Source organism: Labrus mixtus, chromosome 3, assembly GCF_963584025.1.
Source record: "Labrus mixtus chromosome 3, fLabMix1.1, whole genome shotgun sequence".
NCBI classification, from domain to species: domain Eukaryota; kingdom Metazoa; phylum Chordata; class Actinopteri; order Labriformes; family Labridae; genus Labrus; species Labrus mixtus.
This window is the reverse complement of record NC_083614.1, coordinates 23,521,680-23,535,417: the sequence shown is the minus strand read 5'-3', so window position 1 is coordinate 23,535,417 and position 13,738 is coordinate 23,521,680. Positions and strand designations below refer to the sequence as shown.

The following is a 13,738-nucleotide window of genomic DNA, read 5'->3' as shown; positions in this document are numbered from 1 at the left end:
TTAAGACATTCAAGATAAATCATTTCTAAATGACATGTTTTCATTCTTTTGAATATGGCTGTGCATCATCACTGGTCTCACGATTCGATTACAAATTTCTTGTCAAAGCTTCGAAATCTCGATGCATCACGATGAGTTGCATCTTCAATTTTCTATATTTTTTAATAAAACACAGGCAGTCAGATAAATATGAGCTATTCTGATCATTTAGAAAATGCTTTAGAAATCAATTTCAACATATATGTAACCAAAATAAATAAATTATACAGGTCCAGCCACAGCTGGAAAATCTATTTATGTCAGTTCTGTCACTGCATTGATGCAGAATCGTCCTCGTCTGCATCACGATTAATTTCAACAGCCCTACTTAAATCTCCTATTATCAGGTTTCAAGGACAATTTGAGAATCAAATAGTATAGTCTGAAAGATAATGCATGTCAGAACCCTAAAAATGTCTGATTGCAAACTTGAATCTAGCAAAAAGGTAGATTCACATACTTATCTAAAGGTCAACAATCAAAACATGACAGAGAGAAGAAGCAAAGGTTAACAATTCTTGACCACATTTATCTACATCATAACCAAATGTATCTAAAATAGAAAACCAAAGTAACATTATTAAGTGCATGATGTTACTGTATTATTTGAATGAGGTACCTTTTCTTGAGGATCTGAGAGTAGGTTTTCACCAGGTAATCACTTATGTTATAACTTGTCAGATTTTGGAGGACGTCTCCAGTCAGCCTCTTGATCTGAAAGGTAAACAGAAAAGCTCAAGAGCCAGCAAACTGCAAATATTAAAATATGGATGGTGATCCGGTATGTGCTTTCACTTTGAAATGAACATAGATCAGAGAAATGTCATTGTAGTATGTAATAGGGAACAGAAATGAGACCATTCAACTCTGCAGGCTTAAACGTTGGTCCTGACCGGATACTGCACTGACCTGTGGAGGCGGCAGACCACCGGCACCCTGCGGGCAGTCAGGGAGCATCCTGCGGACATCCTCTGTGCTACACTGACAATCAGGGGAGGGTTTGGCTTTGCTCCAGTTGCCTCTGCTGAACATCTGCCAGGTGGAGAGTAAGACCTGTGGCCGCATTAATGGACCCGCCCTCTCGCCTTCACATTGAGGATTCCTGCAGGCGACACATGGAGAGACCATGGCTTACTCACTGAAATACAGTGTCTGCTTAGAGGGTTTATTTGCACTTAAGGTTTAAAGTCTCTGACACTTTATCACGGTTCCTTTCAGTTCCTGTTCCAACTGATGCTGCTGAGACACCGTTATTCTATTCGTCAATGGGGTTTCTTACATGCTATTGTCTCCTTCCTCTTTCTCCATGCACTTGGTACCAAAACCTGGCTGGTCCAACAAGGCTTCGAGCAGATTCTCCATGGCAGGATTACCCGGTCTGTCATGACTGTAAATATAAAACTAGATGTCAGAAAGTTCAACAAAAATTTAAAAGAGAGGTAACTATGACCGGTTATTTTTTCTTTTAACTATTTTCTTTTGAGTGGAGAAAAATTAAATAAAAAGGAATTACCTTTCAAAAAACAGTGAAAATTAAGAGCAGGGTAGAAAAATGGATATAATACATATAAAAAATTAAATAGCTATAAAAAATGATATATAAAGGTTATAATTATAATATAAAATGTTTTGGAGAACATCAATATTTTGCATGTGTTCATACGAATATGATTGTTTGTGTAGGTAGTATTTCTTATATCATAGGTTGCATTGATTTAATCCATTATGCTGTGACGGAGTGATCGTGCAGACGGAGGCAGCAGGAACACTCTTCTTCTGCTAAATATTGTAAGTATGAATATTGGGATGCAGGTATACCTGAAGAAGGTGTACTGTTCTCCGTACATCCAGGGCTGCAGTTGCAGGGCAGGATACTTCCCAAAGGGAGGAACAATGAGGCTGAAGAGCAGAGCGATCAGCACGAACACAGCAGGCAACACAATCTGAAGCACAAATCAACCTTTACATGAAAAAACATCTCAAGTCTAAAAACAGAGAGTGAGTTTTCAATAATTAATAACTGACAATTCAACAATGAGGCCTCGAAAAAAGTGTAACTTTCCTGAGCTGGAAAATCACCAAGAACTGATTATCTCTAACAGTTGCCCCTGATGTTTGTCATCACCTGAGCGAAGAAGCCCCTGCGGCTTCTTCGTGCATAAAGCCAGCGTTTGATGAAAAGAGCCTTCAGCTGCTGCCAGGTCAGCCACCAACCGGTCAGGGGGATCCCACCTCGGCTTTCTCCACTCAGCAGGTCTGTCTCTTGAGGTTCTGTAAGCGATACAAACACAGGATGATGGTTATATAATGGGCTGATAAACACAGAGAATGTGTTTCAGTGTTGTCCACCTTCGATACTATGGAGACCCCTGACAGATAAGAGCCACAGAAAACAGAGCAGATGTGATACAACAACTGACTCACACACTGAATTATTGTGTGACAGAGTGAGGAAAAATCTTTGGTCGTAAATAAACCCTTTCTATCAAATCATGATTCTCAGTGAGGATGATTAGTAGGTACCTTGCTTACGAAGCCTTTTCCTTCCTGGCAGCATTGTTGAAACAGACAGACACAGTTTGTAGACTAAACCGTAGACTGTACATGGAAACACCGTGTGGTATGAACACAAATCTGTTTGTCTTGGAGAGTGAGTGTGTGTGTGTGTGTGTGTGTACCTGTCTCTGGTTCTTCAGCATTTTGCCTCTCTGCACTCTGCCCAGCTGACTCCTGCAGTCTTTGGGAAGATTCAGCCTGTGACTCTGTTTCAGCATCCACGCCTGTTTCCTCCGCAACCCGCAAAAAGATCTAGAAATTAACACAAGGGGTCAGGATGAAAAATTTAAATCCTCTTTTGTGTTGCAGAGTGGACCAGACCGGCATATGTCACTCATATGCGGCATATGCCGGTCTGGTCCACCTATGTGCCGCTGCATATGCCGCATATGAGTGGCATATACCCCGGCATACGAGTGGCATACACAAGAGTGGCATATGAGCATACAGCAGGGGGCAGTAAAACCGCATCCAGAAGGTAAATCAGAAGTCCAAGGAGCAGAGGATGTGTGACTTTTTCACACTCATCTACACTTGTCTGGCTCCATAAGGTCACAATCAAAGCTAATCTGATGCTAACATTAAACCCATTAGGATCGTGGCTGCTCCACAAATGTCTAACCCTCCGGACTTGACCCTGTTTAGCTCCTGTAGATCACACTGGTAAGACAACTGAAGGCTCACTACAGTAATGTCAAATAGTGAATATGTTAGGCTGACGCACATACAGTCACGTCACAGATATATACAGATAAGGTTAGGAGTTAACTTCCATTTGGTCAGATCAATAACTGAAACACATCTTTAATCTATTTTCAGCATCATCTATAGGTGTTTTTTTTTTTTTAGCCGCCTTGTAAGTTACTATAATGATTTCTTTATTTAATGGTAAGGTGTTCATTGCATTTGAGTGGAGTTAATCATTTTGTTGTTGTCTTGTGTGGCTCACAAAAACAAATTCCTATAAACTCTGTTTAAATGGCAATGAAGCATAAATTAGAACAAAACAAGAAAACATATTATTATTTCATTTTACAGTGTCTCCCTTTGTAGTTTTTGTAATTTTTATCTTGAGAGTTGATAGTTTCTGTACAGTGTATCTTTTTTTTCTTACTTGTTACTAGAACCTATTTATTTTATCTACTGTAATATTTATATTGCTATTCTAGTTTTTATATATTTTTAACTTGTTTGTAGAGCTGACTCTGGGAGAAATACACAAAAAAGCACAATGTACCTGGACTGTCCTGTACCTGTGCATATGGCAATAAACATCTAATCTAATCTACCATTGTAATCTTGTAGCTGGTTTAAGAATGTACATTTGTTATTTGTGATTAGCTTCTTGCTAACAAAGGTAGCCACAATGGGACTCCCTAAAAAACAGCATACTTCTCCTGCCATCCGGTTTAGTCTCATTACATTAACATCTAGTGTACATCTTTGTGAAAACAGTCTCCTTGCAAATTAAACAATACTTCATTCCAAATGTTTTGTTTGTTCTTGTTGTGTTTTTTACCCTACATTTTTTAACCACTTCCTTTGGGAACTTGTTAATGTTGGTATTAGTAATTCCAAAGAATGTTCAGGGGGAAAAAAGTCTGTGAAGGTGGATCAGGTGTTTTTTATTTAGTGATTTATCAATTAAAAACAATGTAAAAGTCTCACCTCCTCCAGTGTGCTGTCTGAAAGGCCGTAGCTGCTGATGCCCAACTCATTCAGCCTCTGATCCAGTTCTGACAGGAAGACGGCCAGGCTGCTGTCCATGGCAGCCGTCTGCGGCAGGTTTATCACGGCCTCGCGGCCTGACTCTTCCACCAGCCTCACACCAGGTATGTGGTGATGTGCCAGGGCTAGCAACGCTGCCAGGTCTGCCATAAAGACGATAATGAGGAGAGAGTTCATGATAAGAACGAGACATTTGACATTTAGCCTGAGTGTTCGATGGCTCTTTCTGATTTAATCATCCACAATCAATGCTGTTTTTAGAGTTTAGAATTTACTATCACTGTATCACCTCAGCATTCTGTTGAGGTCACTTAGTGGTTAAACACTCACATAGGCTGCTCTCCTCACTTCCCAGCCCGGTGTCCTCACTCATGGATGATTCACTGTGCTGAAACATAGAGAACAGGCTTTGAGGAAACATTTGGTGGTGAGATTTTTACGACAATCTATAAACATTTCAGTGGCTAATTTTGGAGGAATTTTCAGGATGTGCATTTCAATTTTTGCATCCCTCCTGCAGTTTTGCAATCTCCAAGTCTAAGAAACTAAACTTGATATGTCCAAGATCTATATTCCCTTATCGTTGTTTTTCTTCATATTTGTTTGTCAGTGTGGCATATTTTAATGTTTGGTGGATGAATGTTGCTGCAAATGCATGAAGTAAACAGGACTTTTTCTGGATTATTTCAGTTGAGAAAGAAATCTGACCTTGAGAGGAGGTAGCTTGTTGGTGCTGGTGCTGGTGCTGGTGCAGATACTGGTGCTGCTGAGAGTGCTGGTGTCCAGTCCCTCCTTCTTCACCACAGTGAGGTAGTAGCCTGATCCAAGGCGGGATTTCAAGAAGAGTGGTGAGCCATAGCAGCACAGCTTTCCCTGAGAGATGATGGCGATCCGGTCGCCTAGTAGCTCTGCCTCGTCCATGTAATGGGTGGACAGGATGATGGTCCGGTCTGATGGAGAAGGTCAGCAAGTATGTATAGTGACTATTTCTTGAAGGTATCTTTTGTTTATTTTGAGGGACATATGAGCAACTTCTATTTGGCTCTTCATATAGATTTTATTAAGGGTTATGTGAGACTCTCTTCTCCCATTCTCCAGCTGGCATATCAGGCAAACTATACAATTTTTCAGCACTTTCTTAAGACTATTCTTGTGTGTATAATGTAATGTTCACATCACATGAAGACTTGATTCTTGCCACTCTCAAAAGCATTTTTTTTATGGTTTATATCTTAAAAGTTTGTGTCTCTTTGAAATTAGGTTTCATCAGAATAAAAATACAGAGGTTAATATTGGCACCTTTGCGATATTTGAGCAGAAGATCCCAGATTCCTCTTCGAGAGTAAGGATCCACCCCGGCTGTCGGTTCATCCAGAACAACCACCTTAGAGCCTCCAACAAATGCTATTGCCACAGACAGCTTCCTCTGCATGCCACCTGATGGAGAGACACAGGTAGGGTTATTTTTTAAGAAACACCAAATCCTCCCCCAAATAAACAGTGGTCCTGCAAATTGTCCAAAGTGAGGATCATGATTTTAAATTAACTAGAGCATTTACCAGAGAGGTTTTTGGTTTGTTCGTGGCGTTTGTGCAGCAGGCCGACATCAGCCAACAGAGTGTCAAGCTCAGCTTTCACCTCTTCTTCTGACAAACCTTTCATACAGCCATAAAACCACACATGCTCCTCTACTGTTAGTCTGAAAGTGAAAGAGAGACACACAACATGTATGACTGTTTTAAACCAATCAAATCCTCCATTCGGGTGAATGGCAATCATCCAATTGTCATTTGACTAAAAAAAACTATCAATCACTGGAATAAACACCACACAGAAAAAAAGGCTCTAAAGACTCTTGAGTTATGGAGCCTGTGATTACAGTGTCTGTAATCCAACAAAGGTAACCACAGATAAATGAGGAGTTCAATCACAGCTGAAACATAAGAACATCAATCGGTCTGGTCCAATCACAGTGATTGATAAAAAGAGCACAGCTGAAGCCTTACATGTCAAACAGGACATTGTGTTGTGGACAAACTCCCAGCGTTCTCCTGATGAGGTCCATGTCATGGCGGATGTCCATCCCCTGTATGTACACCGTGCCCGAGGTTGGTGGGAACAGGCCGGTCAGGACAGATCTGACAAACATAAGATTAAAATAAGAATACACAACTTTTTGTTTTAAACCACATCCCAATTTGATTGACACCCTAATTAAAAAACTCCTCCTGTTTTTAAATGTGTCTGCTGCTAACTCAATGACTACTTTATCCCAAAACATGTTAGGATAACAAAGTGACATAAAACAGCAGGTTTAGCCATAGTAAAGGCACAAAGGGCATTATATGAATAAACTTGAAGAGATTGGATTGTAGAATATATTCAGTCAGCTGGTGCCAGTATTAAACCTGCCAGTGTTTTACTGTTTCAGTTTGGTTTTGCTTCCTCATTTGATCGAATTTTAGCTTTTCTTCACTCAAACTGTTAAATAGTGGCTCTAAATCCTGAAAGTTTTCAAAATCAAACTGATTATGTTGCACTCTGTCCTAGTAGAAATACAACTCTACACAGCTCTTATAAATATAATGTAAGTAAACATTACAGAGTGATCGACTTTCACTTGTCAGGTCTGCTCCGTACATGGTTGTTGTTTTTCCGGCTCCATTGTGGCCAAGGAAGGAGGTGATCTGTCCCTCGTAGAACTTCAGATTAAGATGATTGACGGCCAGTTTGGCTCCTTTCTTGTAGATTTTCACTAGGTTTCGGATACTCACACCCAGGGTCAAGTTGTTGGGCTCTGGTTCAATGTGATCTGATGACAGTAAAATATTAAATACAGTGAAAGTTATTCTTTTGTATCCATGTAAATGTTGTGTAGTTACAATGCATATCGAGTGCTAATTCCACATTTAATAAGTGTAGAACAACGGGCAGAAGCCATCTGCAAAATGATAACAATGGCTTTCTACTTGATGAAAACATAATCACACATTTCAACAACATATCTCTACAAGGCACAAGCTCAAAATGAAAGGGATTGTGGTGTAGGAAAAGAAAACCACCTGTAGCCATTATATTAATAACATAACATTTAGATGAGAGTTGATTGATCGATATTAAGTAGCATTGAGAGTCTTATACCTTCATCCTGCTCTGTAGGTGCAGGGGGGATTGGCATGCCTGCCTCCAGAGGAATGCCACCCCAATAATTCAGCTGGAAGATAAAATACCAGGGCCTGGGTATCCCATATTCACCTGATGTAAAAAAAAACAACACATATAGACGCACACATTAAGTCTAGATAAAATGTATTTACTTCGTCCAAATCAAGCAGAGAAAGGGATTGTTTAAAACTTCTATCCTTGGCCTTTCTTCATCCTTGGAGAGCTGCTTAGCAAAACACTCACTGTCACTGAAATGATGATAGAACCATCTTAAAAACTGTCTTTAAAAACTCATTATCAAACTATAATACATGAAGTGTATTCTGCTTGTTTTTTTTAGTTATAGTAGAGTGTGAAATGTTAAATTCAGAGCAGCTAATAAAACATTTCCACTCACTTTTAACACAACAAAATTACCATACTATATGCTAAATATTGACATACAGTATAAACTATATTTCCAATTGTCCTACCAGGAAACACTGCTTCGATATACCAGGCACTGAGGGCATAGATCAAGGCGTCCACATATAGCATGACTATCGAGGTAGTGAAGCTGTACGAGTCTCCTTCCACTGGGCTGGATTGGAGGTTGTGCCACTGAATTCCCACACCTTGCTCCTCATACTGAGAGAAATACTCGCAGCCGAAACCAAAGGCCACGGGGGAAAGGAAACTCTGAGCAAAGAGAAACAAAAAAGGTGAATATTGACATTTCATTTAATGGTAGTTTTTTTTTTGTTTCAATGCTGCTGCTCTTCAGGTTAGAAGGTCTGAACAAATTATACTCACAGCGAGGATTCTGTGTGTGGTGTTGAGGTGGTCTCTCCATGCCACACACAGTACGTATGGCAGGTAGAGGCCAAAGTAAATGAGCCCTCCACAAGCAGCAGCTAGGTTGGCTTTGGAAAAGAAGGTGCTGATGAGGAAACACTGCATAATGGTGGCAGTGGCAAACGCCGTCAGGAAGAAAAAAACAACTGACGGGTTGCTGTATGGCAGGATGTCACCCCACTGGTAATAAGTCAAAGGAAAAAAAGTTATAAAACAACTCACCAATTGTTCCTAACAAAAGCAGTCTTATCATTAGACTGATCTGATAAGATAATTATGGAATATGTTTTGTAAAGAGAATGATCGTCTTGCCTTGAGAAGAGCGATAAGGAGCCCAGCAGACATCAGAAAGGGAACAATGCTGCTGATGAACCAGCTGAGCCACAGCGTCCCTGTTCCAAGACCCATAATCCTCATGGTTTCCTTCAGCCTGGCCTCCTTCTCATACACCACACCTTTAATTATCATGGCCACCGAGTAGATCCAGGCCAGAGTCATGAAGAGGGGCAGAGAGCGGTTCAGTACTCGAAGGAAACTGATGGAAAAGGAAAACCAAAATTGAAATTCCACTGAGCTAAAAATCCAACACTTCTACATGTCTGACATGTTATCGAACCTTAAAAGTTGAAGAGAGCTCGTAACATGAATCCAAAAAAACACTAGATTATTAATGTGATCCAGAACCACAAAGATCATCTGGCCTAAACATGAAAGACGTGTGATTTTAGCCAAATCTAGAGGAATTTAAAGATTACCTATGAGTTTTTTTTAGTGTCTGTCAGGTGAGGAACAGAAGCTATACGAGCTATACAACAACATATGACTCACACATCGTCCACATAGCAGGGGTAGGGCATCTGTTGTATGTAAAGGCCTGTTGTTTGTTGAACTCCAGTCAGTATTCGGTTCACAGCTCTCTCCACCAGGTCTTGGACATAGACAAAGCCGCCCCAAATGTAGCGCATGTCATTAAATGGGTCTGCTGCTGGGCCAGGATCCCAAAACCTGGAGAAAAAACATAACATCATCAATTTCTTCCTCTTTTTTTTTTTTTGGAGACACCCAGAAAACAGAATCTATGTATAGCTTTGTCAAATTAAAATATTTTTTTACTTTAAATGATAGATTTTTTGATGAGGAGATGATGGAAAATAATTTTTCCCCATGACAACCAGGACGAATTAATTTCAACTTTCATCCCTGATAGAACTGCTGCTAATTGCGTAATTACTAAAAAAGGTTAATCTTTTATGATCTCAAACTATTACCTTCTTCTAATGGAAAACTGGGGACTGGGCTGTATCTAAATCGTGTTTGTCCAGTTATTCCAGTTGTCACTATCTTTTAGTATTGTATCAGTATGTACATGTGACTTAAGCAATTTACCATCCTGTTCAGTTGTATTCACAAAACCCAACGCTGTTTCTTTGCCAATTCCAGACAAAAGCTCCAGATACCTGTAGAGAAGAATGGCAGGCTAAGAGCAACTTGTCCTACCTGTCCTTGATCTTGTTGGTCCGGGCCACATCATCAATGTCCATGCGGATCTTGTAGGTGACGTGCGGCGGGAGGTCAGGGGACGAGGCGTTTGGCAGCAAGAACACCACACCCGCCCAAAACTGCCTGTCCTCCAGTAGCTCCAAAGCCCTGTCAATCATCTCACCCTCCGTCTGCAACCCCTCCAACTTGTTCAGAGAGAAACACTGAAGACAAGATAACAAGAAACACAAACACATAGAATGAATGATAAATAAACATTGAAGAGAAACTGTAGTTTAACCTTTCTTATACCTCAAACTGATGTGCGCAAAATGAGAGCGAATTACTGTCATCTATTTCATCAACTCTTCAATGCCATGACATTTTCAATAATACACAATAAAAGCTCAAACAATGACGGCACAGTTTGAATTTTAACAACACAGATACATTTTTAATTCCAAAAAACAAAACCCTGGAAGCCTAAAGTAAGCTAACCTCAGAGACTTGTGCGAGAGTGGTGATGGTGTGGCTGACGTCGTTGTAGATGTTCAGCCAGGTAGGTGGCGCTCCGGGCTTCCGCGGGACGTCTGTCGAGGGTGTCGACAGGAAACGTGCGATCCTTGAGGCTGTCCAGGACGTGTTCTCCAGACGCAGGTTGACCAGTATTGCTACCTCTGGCCGCTTCAACAAATCCTATCAAAATCATGAAAAAACATATTTTGAAAAAAATGTAGCTCCTCCTGTAGAGAGAGAGCAGCTGGTGAGACATACCTGCAGGAGCTGAATCTCCACACTTGTCTCCATGTAATTCTTGATTCTTGGTCCCACCTCTATCCAGGCGTCATTCAGCTCCTGGAGGATAAGAAGGTCCTCGAATGTCTTGTTCACCTTCAGCAGACAAAAGTGGTCTTTAGCTTGGATGGATGCATTCGCCTTATTATGCCTTTAGTTCAACTACAGTCTTTAATTCTCCAGCGGAGCCATGAGAACATCTCACATCAAGAACATTTGAATCGTTTTTCAGACTCCTGACAGTTATTTCATTTGTGTACCTCTTTCATGACTTGTTGTACTGCGGGAGTGTCTGGTGTGTACAGCAGCTTTCCGATAAACAGAGGTTTAATTCCTCTCCACACAATTCGAGACAGAGGGTTGGACTCCAGACCTTGGATCAAACTTTTACAGAAGGGAGCTACAAGGGGACAAGTTGAGACAATTGTAAGACATAAACATCTTATTAAATATGTCAAAAAGTACACAAAAACACACAGCTAGAACCTTCACTATTCATAGCTTTCACATGACATCACACACTTATGGAACCGCCCAGCTGGCAATCAGAAACAGCTTCCTAGTGCTGCACTTGTTTTTCAATTGGAAGCACTAACCAAAATGTTAACTTGAGAGAAATATTTCTGCCTTTTCACTAATATTACAGCCCCAGAACACCGGCTGAAAATGACAGCTGACAGTGATCCTGACATTTTTAGGTAACATTAACTAGCTTACATTAGCTAATTAGCACTCACTTGTGCTTTGATGATTAAGAATTTGTTGAAATTCACTTCACCAAACGGCAGAAGTATGGATCCACACACATCAAAAATACATAAAGCTGTCATAACTTGCTATCGTATTGTACACCTGAGAAAATCATGTATTATGTGAAAGGACAACAAATGCAATTCCAAAAAGTTTGGGGTCGTGTTATAGATTATATCCCCATAATGGGGGATCAAGTAGAAGCCTAATTTGATTAATTTATCAAAGTGTTACCATGATTATGTCTTTTGGTTTTATTTTATTTATTTTATTTATTTTATTTATTTTATTTATTTTATTTATTTTATTTTTATTTTTTATTTTTTCTTAATTGTTGTTGTTGTGTGTGAATGTTTTTGTTCATTTTTTTTCTCTTTCTTTCATCATTAGCTCAGTAGTTATACTATTATTACTATTATTATTATTATTATTATTATTATTATTCTTGTCTCTACATGAATTTGAGGACATCTAGATGTTGCTTTGCACTGGGCTCGGGACAGGGGGGGAATGTGAATGTCAGTACGGTGCTGTTGTAAGACGGGTTAAAGATATATGTTACTGCTGCTGGTACTGTCTTGCCTGCATGGTGTCTATTGTTTGGGGTAAAATTAATTAAAATAAAATATTTGAAAAAAAAAGCTGTCATAACTTTTGTAGGCTTTCATCCTGACGGCTGTGTAAGGAGAATGATTCTACACTAGATCTATGTAAACATCTCTGAAGCAAGGACTGTTTTAAGTGATTTAAATAGTGTACTGTGTGCTGTATAATGGTCCCAAGTGCCCAAAACTTGCATTTTACATTTTTATCTCTGTTTTTCTGTGGTTGTCAGGTAGTGTAAACAGTTGTTTTGCAGAGATGGAAAATGAACAAGCCTGTGCTGCAGCTTCACACGGTGCTAAATGGTGTTTTTTTTTTCCTCCAGGCTTCAGCACAAGTCACGGGACTGAAAGCTATGAATAGTGTTATGTTGATATCGTCATCGATTGCACACAATTCTGATCATACACACACTGCACACGCAGTCAGAGAACTACCTAAGCACACAAAATCTAAGATGTCCAAAACCTCTTACTGGTGCTGTTGTCACTGTCCAGGTCTGTGTCTTCAGTGCCGTTTTTTCCCAAGAAGGACTTGATGTCATTGTCTTCATACCAGTTCAGTGATGGGATGCGCTCACCGCCAACCTCAGGGTGGCCGCACATGATCCTTGAAAAAGCACGAAAACTCTCCCTGGGCAGCGTCGAGCGATTCTCTGGAGAAAGGAAACGAAGAGCCTCGTTCATGTCCTCAAAGCTGGAGAGAGAGGAGAACTGAAGGAGGCAAAAAGTTAAAAATAAAGCAAAAGTTTTTAAAGAAGGAGAGCAGAGAGGAGGGAAATATGCACAGTAAAAACAAACTGGAAAAAGGACTTTCTCGTATCCCTGTCAGAGTCAGAAAAAAAGATTAATTTCATCACTTGAATTAGTCTCCATAAAAGAAGAAGCTACTTCAAAATAATGAATTCAATGACAGTCTACTTTGTCAAACATAATATGGATATGATTCATCAGGTGTGTTCTTACATTGTCTATCAGGACAGTCAGCTCCTGGGAAACCGAGGTGGCAGCTTGACTGATGACTCTTAGGTCTCCAGCATTAGCCATCAGACGGTCTCTCTACACAGGAAGAACAGACAGGTTTACTGATCATACTAACTTTACAATCACAGTAAACATAAAGAAACTACGGGAACAAAATAAGCATTCCCTCCACTCATTCCCACCGTGAAGAATTTGGTAAAGTCGAGATGTGTAAGGAAACGCCTTTCAGCCTCCTGCAGGACGTCAGCAGGCAGGTTACACAGCTGAGTCTGGAGGCTATTCATGGTTGCTTCTCCTCCGTCCACGGTCAGAAACTGTCTCAACATGCTTGCGTTACACACCAGGTCCTTCAGCTGCAGCTGAGCTCCAGTCACAGCAACCTAAACGGGACAAAATAGTTGCTGCAGTACTGTTTTTTTAACACTGTTAGGTTATGAGACAAACTATACAAGTAACTTGTTCTCACCTGCAGTTTCCATCTGTGTTAGTAGAAACATTACAGTGCTATCAAGTTGACCATAAAACCATAAAAAAGTATTTAGTTTTATCTTTGAATTAGGACTTAACTCTCTTGCTTGTTGCCCCGTATGCCAAATCCAGAGGGTCTTTATTCTCTACATTTAAAAGTTTGTAGTTCAGCAGGCAACCTCACCTGAAAATTAAGACGGGCCTTAAGCAGCTGGTCCACAGTCACAGGGGACAGGCTGCTATTGGTCAGAAGGAAGGAGGAAAACGTCTCATTGGGTCTCAGGTAATCCTCCACACGGAGATCTGAAGCAGAAAACAGATACATTTATTAAGTATTT

General features: G+C 40.2%; 1 protein-coding gene across 1 annotated transcript in view; it reads right to left on the bottom strand.

Moving 5' to 3' along the window:
• abca7 (ATP-binding cassette, sub-family A (ABC1), member 7) overlaps positions 1-13,738 on the bottom strand; it is a 29,998-nt gene that overhangs the window by 10,727 nt on the left and 5,533 nt on the right. The window contains exons 7-33 of the mRNA XM_061033874.1: positions 13,585-13,703; positions 13,115-13,312; positions 12,915-13,007; positions 12,425-12,662; positions 10,857-10,996; positions 10,576-10,692; positions 10,300-10,497; positions 9,820-10,025; positions 9,151-9,327; positions 8,635-8,857; positions 8,281-8,502; positions 7,962-8,166; positions 7,465-7,578; positions 6,964-7,135; positions 6,330-6,461; positions 5,883-6,022; positions 5,623-5,760; positions 5,032-5,273; positions 4,654-4,711; positions 4,264-4,466; positions 2,718-2,847; positions 2,563-2,586; positions 2,165-2,310; positions 1,858-1,982; positions 1,319-1,426; positions 949-1,141; positions 659-753 (exon numbers count right to left, since the gene is read on the bottom strand). Of these exons, the coding sequence (XP_060889857.1) occupies positions 659-753; positions 949-1,141; positions 1,319-1,426; positions 1,858-1,982; positions 2,165-2,310; positions 2,563-2,586; positions 2,718-2,847; positions 4,264-4,466; positions 4,654-4,711; positions 5,032-5,273; positions 5,623-5,760; positions 5,883-6,022; positions 6,330-6,461; positions 6,964-7,135; positions 7,465-7,578; positions 7,962-8,166; positions 8,281-8,502; positions 8,635-8,857; positions 9,151-9,327; positions 9,820-10,025; positions 10,300-10,497; positions 10,576-10,692; positions 10,857-10,996; positions 12,425-12,662; positions 12,915-13,007; positions 13,115-13,312; positions 13,585-13,703 (4,156 nt within the window). The remainder of the gene's footprint in view (positions 1-658; positions 754-948; positions 1,142-1,318; positions 1,427-1,857; positions 1,983-2,164; positions 2,311-2,562; positions 2,587-2,717; positions 2,848-4,263; positions 4,467-4,653; positions 4,712-5,031; positions 5,274-5,622; positions 5,761-5,882; positions 6,023-6,329; positions 6,462-6,963; positions 7,136-7,464; positions 7,579-7,961; positions 8,167-8,280; positions 8,503-8,634; positions 8,858-9,150; positions 9,328-9,819; positions 10,026-10,299; positions 10,498-10,575; positions 10,693-10,856; positions 10,997-12,424; positions 12,663-12,914; positions 13,008-13,114; positions 13,313-13,584; positions 13,704-13,738) is intronic.